The sequence below is a fragment of the Etheostoma cragini genome, chromosome 12 (assembly GCF_013103735.1).
Source record: "Etheostoma cragini isolate CJK2018 chromosome 12, CSU_Ecrag_1.0, whole genome shotgun sequence".
In the NCBI taxonomy this organism is placed as follows: Eukaryota; Metazoa; Chordata; class Actinopteri; order Perciformes; family Percidae; genus Etheostoma; species Etheostoma cragini.
Genome location: NC_048418.1, coordinates 570,886 through 584,939, shown reverse-complemented (window position 1 = coordinate 584,939; position 14,054 = coordinate 570,886). Strand labels below are relative to the sequence as shown.

At 43.9% G+C, this 14,054-nt stretch overlaps 1 protein-coding gene and 2 long non-coding RNA genes across 9 annotated transcripts in view; 1 reads left to right on the top strand and 2 right to left on the bottom strand.

Annotated features, from left to right (window-relative positions):
* The window catches only part of LOC117953906 (NLR family CARD domain-containing protein 3-like), a 46,323-nt gene extending 35,828 nt beyond the window's left edge, over nt 1–10,495 (top strand). For 2 of the 6 annotated variants that reach the window (XM_034887328.1, XM_034887330.1), the window contains 4 exons: nt 6,222–6,395; nt 8,618–8,791; nt 9,733–9,779; nt 9,903–10,495. In XM_034887328.1, the coding sequence (XP_034743219.1) occupies nt 6,222–6,395; nt 8,618–8,791; nt 9,733–9,779; nt 9,903–10,468 (961 nt within the window). In that variant the 3' untranslated portion in view covers nt 10,469–10,495. Of the gene's footprint in view, nt 1–2,200; nt 2,284–2,639; nt 2,757–3,788; nt 3,868–4,025; nt 4,234–4,367; nt 6,136–6,221; nt 6,396–8,617; nt 8,792–9,732; nt 9,780–9,902 lie in introns of those variants that run through there. The other 4 variants (XM_034887331.1, XM_034887333.1, XM_034887334.1 and 1 more) reach the window with 4 other exon arrangements.
* LOC117953932 overlaps nt 1–14,054 on the bottom strand; it is a 68,061-nt gene that overhangs the window by 44,357 nt on the left and 9,650 nt on the right. The window lies entirely within an intron of this gene.
* LOC117953936 overlaps nt 7,130–14,054 on the bottom strand; it is a 16,373-nt gene continuing 9,448 nt past the window's right edge. The window contains exon 3 of one of the 2 annotated variants that reach the window (XR_004658718.1): nt 7,130–7,235. This is a non-coding gene — a long non-coding RNA (uncharacterized LOC117953936). The remainder of the gene's footprint in view (nt 7,236–14,054) is intronic. The other variant, XR_004658719.1, reaches the window with a different exon arrangement.

Here is a 14,054-nt window from a genome sequence, read left to right as displayed (position 1 = left end):
CGCTGTTCAGATCCAGATCTCTTAGTTTAAGATGTCTGGTCCTGTGCTGTCCTTAGGTCCAGTCCATCCGAGGTCCCCCGAAGAATAACCCCCATTTCTTTCTGTCTCTCCTTTTTCTATCTTTTTGTGGCTGAGTTTTCTGGCCAATCCTCTTCTCTTGCTCGCCCCTCTCTCTCTCTCTCCTCTCCTCCCCTCTTGCTCTGAGTCCTGCACCCCCCTCGCTCCCTAATGAGACTTGTCCAGGCCTCTCCCAGACCAGCCTGACCTGGTCCACTGTCCTCTTATCTTTCATAATAAAAATCCCTTTTAGTTGATGACATTAAATTGCTGCTTGGTATCCATGACATTCATTACTTCTACACATCGGTTCCATAATCATCTGAATAATAATAATAGTTTCTATTGGGTAATATAAAGGTTTCATTCTTTTGTGTTATTTAGCTGCTAAATAGACCATTGTTTGCACATCTGTCCCTGGAGACATGGGGGTCAGAGCGTTGGGAATCTCAGGTTTTTTGACAGACTGGAGATGGATGTCAGATATCTGGTGGTAGTTTCATGCCACCTCTCTCTGGTGATGCAGATTGTACGGTGGCCCAGACGGGTCAAGAGAAATGCAAAAGCCACAACACAAATATAAGGAAATGACCCGGCTGGGCCACTGGAGGTCTTAGTTTCTAGACTGTTGTTCCTCCATCAGTTAATAATCAACCTTAAGCTCTTATTGTGAAAGTCTGCTTCCTGCCAGGTAGGGCTGTGATCAGGAAATAACTCACCTGAGTTGTTGATGGGGGACATTTTGGACTGGTTGAAGAAACAGTCCAGTGAGGCTGAGACACAGTTCTTACTCTCGGAGTGGAGCTCCAGATGAAGGGTTAGGAGGTAAGATACACTCTCATTTTAATGTGTGTGTGTGTGTGTGTGTGTGTGTGTGTGTGTGTGTGTTTGTGTGTGTGTGTGTAACCACAAATATGTGTGTCTATGTGTCCGTGGGTGTAACCATACTTTTGTGTGTTTGTTTTTGTAACCATGTTCAAAATGAGGGTGTAATTATTTGTGTGTGTGTGTGTGTGTCTGTGTGTGTGAGCGTGAAGGCTGCCGGACATGTTTTTCGCTCTCATACTCCATAAAATTGCTGAATATTATACAGCACAAGAAGCATGTGTTGGAGAAAGTGGTATCATTTTGTAATTTGAACAGGTAAGATTTCTTCTCTTTGTTTCTTGAGACCTAGTTGGTCTCGAAGGGGGAATATAATATAATATGTAGAATATGTATCTAATGAAATGTAACTTGAATCAAGTTCTGTTCAAATTAAACACTGTTGATGCACCAATGCAAAGAGTTAATGATTTACATCTTAGTGATGATTTGGATGAGACTTTACACTATATGTTATCTAACATGTGACCTTTACTTTGTTACTAGAAAACCTATAAAACAGCTATAAACAGTTTCATTTGTGTGTTTGTGTGTGTGTGTGTGTGTGTGTGTGTGTGTGTGTGTGTGTGAGACTTCAATCAGTGACCTATTAACCTCCATAAACGAGTGGAGAGTCCCTGGTGTTGCATTCCGGGGACAAAGGTCCGCCGTTCTCCTGCTGTCAGAAATCAGACCTTCGTCTCCACCAGCGTGAAGTCAGACCCAGCAGGACTCTACTGTTTTCTTTGGAGCCTTTCAGAATAAAACGCAGGGCCCTAAATGCCTCTGTTACTGTTGTAGTGCTGTGTGGAGGAGGAGGCCTAGGACAGGAAGCTGAGACTGAGTCTTAATGGAGTCTTGTCTCCATTAGAGGACAGAAAGATTAAGTGGATATGACACATGCCTTTGGTGTAGGAGATCAGGGTTCGATTCCCACTGCCATACATCAGCCAATGTGTCCCTGAGCAGGACCTGTAACCGTAGTGTCTCCAGAGGCGTGGGACCTCTGCCATGTCTCTCAGTTGTAAGTGTCTCTGGATGAAAGCGTCCGCTGAAGGACATGTAATGTAATGTAATAATGAAGGACAGAAATCATACAGCCACCAGCTTCACTCTTTATTATCTGCTGGATAGCTTCTAGTTTCTGGAGATCTTCCTCTCTTTCTAACAGGACCCATCAGAGACCAGACCCTGCTGAACCTGGGCCCAGCTGTGTGTCCATGAAAACTCACCGGTCCACAGAGACACCCCCACTTTAAACACAAGGAGACCTGTAATGGACAGGCCAATTAAAATGGAGGAGAGAAGGAAGACGCAAGGACAGAAGGACGGGGAGGACCAGATTGAAAGCCAAAGACAGAGGTGAGTTCTCCAACAACTAGAAGTCACGTCTCATTGGGGGGGGGGGGGGTCTTCTTGTAGAGGGTCTCTGTGTTTCCAGACCACTGTAGCCTGTCGTCCAGGTCCACTCTCCACACTCCAGCCGGTCCTTCCTGAGACTATTTAACAGCGGCACCGTGGCTCCGTCCGGAGCTTAGCCCCGCCCACGGTGATTGTGATTGGTCTAAAGAGATGCAGAGGAACCAGAGCTCCTTGTTGTCCCATCCAGGAATGCTGTTGGGACCAGCCAGACCTTCCTCTGCAGAGCTGTGGAGGAGGAAGGTCTGGCTATAAGAGACTACTAAACATGATCCTCAAGACATGTGTTTTTCTGTCAGGACCCATCAGAGACCAGACCAACCTGATCCTGAACCCAGCTGTGTGTCCTTTAAGAGCGACCGGTCAAATCCCCGCCACATTGACTTTAAAGGAGATCAACCCTCTGCTGGAAAGAGGTAAGCTGTTAATAATATTATAATATGACTAATGTTCCAACTGAATCCAGAGAAGTTTTTGGAGTTGATTTTCAGCATCTTTCTTCTGCACATGTATTTATATTCTCACATGTAAAAACTGTCAATTAAGACCAGTCTTCAACTGTAGATCTCAGTTTGATGTTGGACCTGGTCTGGACCAATAGGATCTGGTGTTGTAGTCCCATGAAAAAGCATTTTAAATCTCCCATAGCCATCGGCTAGGCTACAAATCAGGAATGGTAAAATTCTTCCCAAATGTTCTTCTCCAACTGGGAATACCAGGGGAGGTGTTTCTGATGTGCGTGCCTCAAAGTGCTTCTTCCAGGTTGCAACCCCCCCCAAACTCTTCCCCGCTGGAGAACCAGTAACCCTTGCTAAGTGTTTGTGTCACCTGAGTCAGGACAATATTGAGTATGGACAGGCTAAGTTTCAGGTTAGTGGCTTCATCAAAAGATTGCTCCCCCCCCCATACCACTTGGTCAAAACGAAACATTCTTCCCAAATGTTGGATGTGGGTTTGCCAGTTGGATGCCAGATCAGAAGTCAATGAGGGGAAGACAACCAGCCTCCAACAGTATCCTCAGTCCAGGTCAGCAGTCCTCCCGGACTACAAACAGGCCATCTAAGCTCTGCCCCCCCTCCTCCTGAGTCAGCAGATGGTTTGCCAAAATTATTTTGAGGCCAACAGAAGGTTTTTCACCGTTGACACCCCAAACTACTTCTTCTACCTATGAATATTTGCTTCCATGACCACAGACGCTGCAGACCTCCTGCTTCATGATCCCAGTCTGCTGCTCCAGGAGTCCTTCAGGACAACCATGCTGGAGCCCTTGTTGACTTCTTAGTTCTTTCTGTACATTCACAGTACGGTTGGCAGTACCACTAACTCTTTACTGTCAGGGGAAACCATCTGATTCTATGTTGTAATAACACTTGAAGTCACAGGACCTTTACCTTGTGTGTGTCTCTGTGTGGAATGACATGATGGGAGCTAATTCTTCCTGATTCCAGGAAGGACCAGGAGAGCTCAGAGGGTCCCAGTGGTCAGTCTGCCCAGCAGCATCAAACATACCTGGACTCCATCTTTATGGTCTGTACATGTACACCAACTACTTTTACATCTATTCTGTTCCCAATCCTCTCCATGCTGCCCTGTTCAGACCAGAGGGTCCTCAGTCTGTCCATCATGGATCTGGTCTGCTTCCATGATTTCAGTCTGATTGTCATTCATATAATCTTCTGTTCCAGCTGCTGAAGGACAACATCATCACTTTTGTGAAGAACGAGCTGAAGAAGATCCAGAAGCTTCTGAGACCAGATTACCCAGAATGCTCAGAGAGTCAGAGGGAAGGTGAGGATGAAGATCAGAGGAGGAGCAGAGAGGCGTTTCTGAAGATCACACTGCACTTCCTGAGGAGAATGAAGCAGGACGAGCTGGCTGACCGTCTGCAGAGCAGTAAGAGGATTCCTCTAAAGATTTAACTTGCTGGACTAATGGGACGTTTACTAATGTCTCCAGAGAAGGGTCAGAGTATGTTCCTGTTTCTTTATAAATCACCTACTGATCTTCTTTGTTCTGTATTCATTCAGGAAGTCCAGCAGGAGTTTCTCAGCATAACCTCAAATCTAAGCTAAACAGGAAGTTCCAGCGTGTGTTTGAGGGGATTGCTAAAGCAGGAAACCAAACCGTTCTGAATCAGATGTTCACAGAGATCTACTTCATGAAGGAAGGGGCTGCAGGGGTCAATGATGAACATGAGGTCCGACAGATTGAAACAGCATCCAGGAAACCAGACAGACCAGAACCAACAATCAGACAAGAAGACATCTTTAAAACCCCACCTGGAAGAGATGAACCAATCAGAACAGTGATGACAACGGGAGTGGCTGGCATCGGGAAAACAGTCTTAACACAGAAGTTCACTCTGGACTGGGCTGAAGGCAAAGCCAACCAGGACATCCAGTTCACATTCCCATTCACCTTCAGAGAGCTGAATGTGCTGAAAGAGAGAAAGTTCAGCTTGGTGGAACTTGTTGATTACTTCTTTAGTGAACCCAAAGAAGCAGGACTCAGCAGGTTTGAACAGTTCCCGGTGGTCTTCATCTTTGACGGTCTGGATGAGTGTCGACTTCCTCTGGACTTCCTCAACACTAAAATCCTGACTGACGTTACAAAGTCCACCTCGGTGGATGTGTTGCTGACAAACCTCATCAGGGGGAATCTGCTTCCCTCTGCTCGCCTCTGGATAACCACACGACCTGCAGCAGCCAATCAGATCCCTCCTGGGTGTGTTGACATGGTGACAGAGGTCAGAGGGTTCACTGACGCCCAGAAGGAGGAGTACTTCAGGAAGAGATTCAGAGATGAGGAGCAGGCCAGCAGAATCATCTCCCACATCAAGAGATCACGAAGCCTCCACATCATGTGCCACATCCCAGTCTTCTGCTGGATCACTGCTACAGTTCTGGAGGACGAGTTGAAGACCAGAGAGGGAGGAGGGCTGCCCAAGACCATGACTGAGATGTACATCCACTTCTTGGTGGTTCAGTCCAAAGTGAAGAACATCAAGTATGATGGAGGAGCTGAGACGGATCCACACTGGAGTCCAGAGAGCAAGAAGATGATGGAGTCTCTGGGAAAACTGGCTTTTGAGCAGCTGCAGAAAGGCAACCTGATCTTCTATGAATCAGACCTGACAGAGTGTGGCATCGATATCAGAGCAGCCTCAGTGGTCTCAGGAGTGTTCACACAGATCTTTAAAGAGGAGAGAGGACTGTACCAGGACAAGGTGTTCAGCTTCATCCATCTGAGTGTTCAGGAGTTTCTGGCTGCTCTTCATGTCCATCTGACCTTCACCAACTCTGGAGTCAACCTGCTGGCAGAAGAACAAACATCATCAACACAGTTCTACCAGAGTGCTGTGGACAAGGCCTTACAGAGTCCTAATGGACACCAGGACTTGTTCCTCCGCTTCCTCCTGGGTCTTTCTCTGCAGACCAATCAGAGTCTCCTACAAGGTCTGATGAAACAGACAGGAAGTAGCTTACAGACCAATCAGGAAACAGTTGAGTACATCAAGAAGAAGATGGATGAGGATCTCTCTGCAGAGAGAAGCATCAACCTGTTCCACTGTCTGAATGAACTGAATGATCGTTCTCTAGTGGAGCAGATCCAACAGTCCCTGAGTTCAGGACGTCTCTCCACAGGTAAACTGTCTCCTGCTCAGTGGTCAGCTCTGGTCTTCATCTTACTGTCAACAGAAGAAGATCTGGACGTGTTTGACCTGAAGAAATACTCTGCTTCAGAGAAGGCTCTTCTGAGGCTGCTGCCAGTGGTCAAAGCCTCCAAAAAAGCTCTGTACGTGGGATTTATTCATCAATAAATACTCTGTTATCTTTTTATAACAGGAGTTAATAATAAATAACTTCCTGTTGTCTCTCCAGGCTGAGTGGCTGTAACCTGTCAGAGAGAAGCTGTGAAGCTCTGTCCTCAGTTCTCAGCTCCCAGTCCTCTAGTCTGAGAGAGCTGGACCTGAGTAACAACAACCTGCAGGATTCAGGAGGGAAGCTGATCTCTGATGGACTGAAGAGTCCACACTGCACACTGGAGACTCTCAGGTCAGACCAACTTACTGTTTGTCTTTATTGTGAGATATTTTTATAAAATGTAAGCTTCAGTTCATTTAACCCTCAGAGGCCTAAGGTCATTTTTACAGTTCATTGTCCTACATATACTGTATGTATTGATATGACACACAGAGCAGTAAAACCTAAGCCAATCTCTTCTCTAAAACACTTCTCATATGTCCTGGGATTCACACTGTGAAGAAATAATCATCATAACTTATACACATGACAAAATACATACATTTTGTCAAAGAAAGTCCAGACGCTTTTGCCCTCATGACGTTTACTTATGCCAATAATCAACATAATATTGTCATATTTATTGATATTGATACTGTTTGTTGATACACAGCACACAAGCATTTGTGTGTCTAAAACAGTTTTCCTATTTGCAAAAATAAACATAATAAACATAACTTATATTAAGCTTTTCAAAAAGGCCCAAATATATGCCAAATCTCAAACTGTGACGCCATTCTCTTCTGTAAAACGGTAGATATCTATCTTGCAAGCTAAATATTATCTTTGATCACATACTAGACTAGTTTGACTTGGATGATAAATATCTTTTCCGACTCTTTACTCTTTGCTTTCGCTGTCGCCCATATAAGGCATATAGTGTGCCTACATTTCCCTAAACAAACTTAAGTGAAGGCACACAGATACAGAGAAGCCACGGAGCTAGCGGCAGAAAATGAGCAAAAACGCAATGAATAATGCACATAAAGTGGATAAATCTTGGCTGTAACAGTTTGGATTTAATGCTAAACAATCCCGAAAAAGGCACAAGTTCCAGAATGGATAGAAAATCACCTGTAGAGGCTAGAAAGACTTTCTTAAGAGACCTCTGTGACCGCTAGCTCGTTAGCTGTTAGCTGCAACAATCGGTAAGCTTGTGTTTTATGGTTATTAAATTATTGAACCATGAATCAGAGGTGCAGTTTTGCGCCACCGAAAACGTTTTCTTCACTCATACATTGCAAGCATTAAGTCTTCATAAACACGCTCATGCAGCACATCATTAGAAAGCTTAAAGTCTCATGATTCCATTACGCCCACACACAAAGCATAAGATGACTTATGACTTATTTTATAACTAAAAAGGCTAGAAACATAGATGGCCCCCTGCTGGTTGTACTACAAAAAATACTTTTCAAAAATAACCATAATCATAATTTCGTTGAATTTTGTTTGCCAAAATTATTTAATAGTATTACATAAACAACGATTCAGGTCTCTAAAAGGGCTAAACACATAGATGGCCCCCTGTTTTTTGTACTACAGCAGTTAGTTTAAAAAAAATACCACTGCTAGACACATAAATGTCATTTATACAACACCTATTTAGGCGAGAAAGACATGGATTTTCAAGTGTGTTTAAAGAGGTTAAACAGCCCTTCTCATGTCAGGAATAATTTCAGAAAGTCTTTGAACGTTTCGTAAGTATTTGTTTTTATTTATAATCACACGCCATAAAGCAAGAAATATGAACTGTGGCTGAGATCTGGAAATCCTTTATATTTTAATATCATGTGACTTTAATACCTGGTTCACTCTTGATTAGATATTTGTAACTTGGTTAGAATGAAACAGAATTTAAACTGACAAGGGATTTAATATACTAAATATAAAAAAGTCCAGACTCAACATTTAAACACATGTTATCTGTCTTGTTTCCTGTTGTCTCTCCAGGCTGAGTGGCTGTAACCTGTCAGAGAGAAGCTGGGAAGCTCTGTCCTCAGTTCTCAGCTCCCAGTCCTCTAGTCTGAGAGAGCTGGACCTGAGTAACAACAACCTGCAGGATTCAGGAGGGAAGCTGATCTCTGATGGACTGAAGAGTCCACACTGCACTCTGGAGACTCTCAGGTCAGGATTCATTAACCCGTTCAACTGATGACCTTTAAACTCTGACTAACTTTAGTTGATAAACAGCTGACGTGTAGCTTTGTGTCTGTTTATACGATAAACTTCAACAGTAGTTGCTAATTTTATAATTATTATTTTCTACACCCAGAGGTACTTTTCATAAGGATTTTTACTCCAATTTTAATTTTATTTCGTTGTAGAATAATTAAAGATGATTAAAGAAGTAGATTTTAAAGATTATTCTAAATCTGGACTAAAATGTACCTTGACTACAAACAAAGAAAGAACTACCACATGGCTCCACGTGTTGACAGAGGCTTCCTGTGTGTTGTTCTGTGTGTTTCCAGTCTGTCAGGCTGTCTGATCTCAGAGGAAGGCTGTTCTTCTCTGGTCTCAGCTCTGAGCTCCAACCCCTCCCATCTGAGAGAGCTGGACCTGAGCTACAATCATCCAGGAGACTCAGGAGTGAAGCTGCTGTCAGCGGGACTGAAGGATCCTCTCTGGAGACTGGACACTCTCAGGTACACACACTGATCAACATAAAGGAGATATTAGTGGAGGAAGTCTTAAAGGAGAACATCTCCAGAAACTAAAATCATAACTAAAATATGATAAAAATTATTAAAAAATGAAATCAAATAATATCGGGTTTTTAAGTTAAGGCTCCCTAGCTGTCTGCTTTATGTCACTGTTGCAGTCTAAAGGTTTCTGATTGGCTACATATATGGAGGCTGTTGTAAATACATCCATCTCCACTGAGCCATGCAGAAGCCTGATTGGTTATTAGTTGTATAGGCTATATGTTCCTGATGATAGAGACTGGAATGGATTTCCAGGTTGTTGTTCCTGTGTCAGAATTAGATCAAACCTTGTTTATATCAAGAATGTGTCCCAAAACCAAGGCCCGTCAAATATATCTGTTCAAATCATATGTCTTTATATTTTTAGTTTCACAGCCTGGAAATCACATTATCTGGACATTAACATAATGAATGGTATTATTCAGGTTAGAGAGTGAGAGGGTTTAGAGAGAGAGAGACAGGTTAGAGAGAGAGACAGGTTCCAGTCCACTTACTCCGATCCATGTAGTAGATCCATCTTAAAGACCTGGGCCTTCTGCTGTAACCAAACCAAATGTGGCTGTTTACAGCATTCTGTCTTTTAATGAGACAACAGCTTTGATTACAATGTTCAATGTGTTGGTCTGGATCTCACCGGGCTGGAAGGTGCTGGGAAAAGCTTTAAAATAAACCTGGAAAGTGCTTGAATCTGACCTTGGAAAAGGTGCAGGAACCCTGTATTTGGACTCTACAACATATCTGTCATTCATGTCTAAATTACATATTTTAATGGACTGACGGCCCAAATTTGAATATAAAATGAGTAAATCTCAGCGCCACATAAGATCAGAACCCAGCTGTGTGAGAGAGTGATGTAATGCCCCCCCCCCCCCTCCTTTCAGGGTGGAGCCTGCTGGAGTCAGATGGTTGACACCAGGTCTGAGGAAGTGTAAGTGTGTTTTTAATTTCATTCATCAGACTGTGACATCACTCATTCAACCCTGTGATGTCATCACCAAAGAGCTGATTGGTTAATAACTGCAGCTGTGTTGTGTCTCGTTCTCTCCATCAGATTCCTGTGAACTCACAGTCGACACCAACACGGTGCACAGGAACCTCAAACTGTCTGACAACAACAGGAAGGTGACATATGTGGAGGAGGATCAGCCATATCCTGGTCATCCAGACAGGTTTGAGTCCTGGTCTCAGCTGCTGTGTAGAGATGGTCTGACTGGTCGCTGTTACTGGGAGTTTGAGAGGAGAGGAGGGGTTTGTATATCAGTGTGTTACAGAGGAATCAGGAGGAGAGGATACAGTGATGACTGTGGGTTTGGACCTAATGATCAGTCCTGGAGTCTGAGCTGCTATGATTATGGATTCTCTGTCAGGCACAATAACAGAGTAACAGTCCTCCGTCTCTCCTCCCGTGTCTCTGGTAGAGTAGCAGTGTATGTGGACTGTCCAGCTGGCTCTCTGTCCTTCTACACAGTCTCTTCTGACTCACTGATCCACCTCCACACCTTCAAAACCGCATTCACTCAGACTCTCTATCCTGGGTTTGGGTTCTGGTTTCCTGGCTCCTCAGTGTCTCTGTGTCCTGTGGAGGACGGAGAGTCTCCTCCTGTCCATCACTGCTGATCAGCTGAGTCTGGACAGGATCCCCCTTCAATGAATATGTCAGCTTATTGTTATGAACCAATGAATGAAATGATTCAGGATGATTGGCCAGATTCTCCGTGACCAATGAGAACTTCTTCCGGTCCTTTAAAGGTCCAGCGTCCAGCGTGTGGAGTTGTTCATTATCTTTTAATCAATATTTACAGGGGTTAGGCACCAAACAAGGCTCATTGACTTAGCTATAGTGTCATCAGCTCTTGGTACGAGTGTCTGTTTGGCACTTATTGGGATCCATACCTTCTCAGGCTGGGACTCTACAAGTGTCTTTAATGGCGAAGGCCAAAGAAAGGCTTTTCTGTTTCTTGTAAGAAAGAGGAATGTCTGAGTGCATTTCCAAATCTGGGAGTGACGCCCTTTACCAACACTACACAAGGGCAAACTACCAAGCAGCCATAATGAGACATTCTCTGAAAGGTATGATGTGTGTCCCTTCACCCGTTTGCAATGGATGGCACCTCGAGGATGGTGAGTTAACAGAGACCTGGAGGACTAGACCTCCTGCCCCTGAAAGGTTGCTGCAGGCGGTCCACTGCAGTTGCAATCATAGCAGATGTGAGGCAGGAAGATGTCCATGTATGTCTGCAAGACTGTTGTGCTGATTTGTGTCGTTGCCAAAATTGTTTCACAGGAAACAGAGGAAAGACCTTCATAGGATGATGGCTCTGATAGTGATAGGGATGATACCAATAAGTAAATATGTGCTGTGTTATAATTTAAGTTGATTTTGAGTTGTAAAGAATCTATTTTAGAATTGTTGTTTTTGCAGCATTTACTGAAAACGGTAATAATAATAATAATAACTTTGACTAATATAGCGCCTTTCACAAACCCAAGGACGCTTAACAACCGGGGGGGGGGGGGGGGGGGGGGGGGGGGGGGGGGGGGTTAAGAGGTGAAGGTGTGAGGCCAGGAGAGATTAAATTGCAAGAGGAAGCTTGTTCCAGAGCGATGGGGCACCGACACAGAAGGCTCTGTCACCAAATGTCCGGAGCCTGGAATTAGGGACAGCAAGCAGGTCCTTATCAGAGGACAGCAGGGACCGTGACTGAGTGTATGGGTGGAGCAGATCTGTTAGGTACTGAGGTACAAGTCCATGGAGAGATTTGTGTGGGACATAGAGTTGGAAGACACGCCTTGACCAAGGCAGTCGGCATAGGGTCCTGTTTACTGGTCGAGGCCTTAGCTTTTGATACTAGCTCAAGAACTTGAGCTGTATGAAGCAGGGAGAAAGAGGAGAGGCAGTCCTGAGATGTTGAGACAGTTGAAGAATTTATGTCCAGCAACGGTGTAGTTGGGTGGGCGGAGCTGCACATAGCGGGGGCGACGTAGGAGATGGAGAGATTTAATCACCTCAAGGCAGACGTTACTCGGTTTGATGTGTGAGGTGAGATTCTTGAGTTCCAAGGCGGAGTATCGTAGGAAAGCCATGATGTCGGTGGAGACCGCTAGCTTCTCAACGCTTGCCGCCGTTGGCTTACAAGCCACAGACCAACCACCACAGAGAGACACAGCCAAGCCTCAACAGAGACCACTGTGGAGGATCAAGCTGTCATCAGTGGTAATCACAGCGTTTAGCAAATTTAGGATCGTCAGAGTAAAGCCAAGGTTTGGAAGTAGCCAGGCGACAACTCTGCAAGGTCGTGTAGCAGCTGGTTCAGCAGAGCCGTGGCGTCGCCAGAGCACATAGAGAAGAAGTGGCAGAGTGTTAGAAAGTGAATCCAACTAGTATCATACGTAGTACAACGGCTTAGTGAAGCAGCAGGATCAGAACCGCAGCAGGATCAGAATCGCAGCAGGATCAGAATCGCAGCAGGATCAGAACCGCAGCAGGATCAGAATCGCAGCAGGATCAGAACCGCAGCAGGATCAGGATCGCAGCAGGATCAGAACCGCAGCAGGATCAGAATCGCAGCAGGATCAGAACCGCAGCAGGATCAGAATCGCAGCAGGATCAGAACCGCAGCAGGATCAGAACCGCAGCAGGATCAGAACCGCAGCAGGATCAGAACCGCAGCAGGATCAGAACCGCAGCAGGATCAGAACCGCAGCAGGATCAGAACCGCAGCAGGATCAGAGGCTGGAGTTGTGCCGTTTTGTTTGTGAGCGTGAGAAGCGGCGACAGACACGCCAGCGTCCTCTCACGTGACAAAACGTCGTCCTCGGTAAAGTATAAAACATCACTGCTAAATTTACGTTAATGGTTCATTTAAATTGGTGCCAATCCGTGAGGTTGAAGCATATTTTTTAGAAAAGTGCCAGATTTCATGGTCTACATTCCCACTTGAGTATATAATGCACCAGAACCTGTCTCCTGTGATTAGGTACATGTATAACTGTCAGTTTGAGAGATATTTTGTGTTGATAAAATGAATATAATAAAGTTACAAACAAAACCAACAGCATAAGAATTAAATTTTTTCAAATGTATAATTATATACATTTTATGGATTGTGACAAAAAGCTGCAGGGTGTTTTGCAGAAAACTTTGAACATAAAGTCAATAATGGGTTTGCAAAAAATAATTTAAGAAGTAGTGCCCAGGGTTGGGATAGAAATTCATTTTCTAGACACTTTTCCTATTTCACCTTATGACCTGTTGGTGAAACTTAAACAATAAAAATGAAGTCGCCTGCCAATCTGAAGGTTGGGGGTTCCATCCCCGGCCCTGCAGTCCCATGGTGAAGTGTCCTTGGGCAAGACCCTGGACCCTGAGTTGCCCCTGATGCTCCATGAATGGTTCCTATACTATAATAAAGTCATTGATACTAGGTTACAGTCCATTTTACAAATATGTCAAATTCGGAATATTAAAAAGAGATGATTTTTTTTAAATTTTGTTACATATTTTATATGTTCCGGTTATGAATGTATTTGTGTAGTTTATATATTACATTTATGAAGAAACTACATTTTATTTACATGATGCTATAACAAAGGATTCTGGTTAAAAACATTAGTGCATGCATATGAACAAAAAATAATTTATAATGAGCTAATAACGAATATGAAATTATTGCTGTACTTATTGATATTGTTTACTGTGACATTTGACAGTAGGCTGCATGTGTATTTTTTTGTGTATTTTTTTTCCATAGGGTTGAGGGTCGAGGACACCGAGGGGGGAGGGGCCAAGAGTGTATGGCTCACGTCAACTATCATGCTAATAGATCAAATATTTGGTGCTTTTTTACATATTTAAAAATATAGATTAGAGATTATAGGCAAACTAAAAGAATTCCTTCTATGGCTGCAACTTGGAGCCTCTCCCGTCTCATGCCCTCTGCCATGCTGATGAGTATATTGTATAAGTATGGTGTATATAAGTACATTGTATATACTTATGGTGTATATAAGTACATTGTTTAAAAGTATGGGCCCAGTGAAGTGTGAAAACAATATAGAATATAAAATTAAGAGTTTTGGAAAGAGTGTAACATGTTTATTTCTGTATTCTGGTTCTTGTTGTGTGCAGATCCTAGTTCTCCCTCCTCAGGAGATCCTGTGCAGAACCAGATCCTAGTTCTCCCTCCTCAGGAGATCCTGTGCA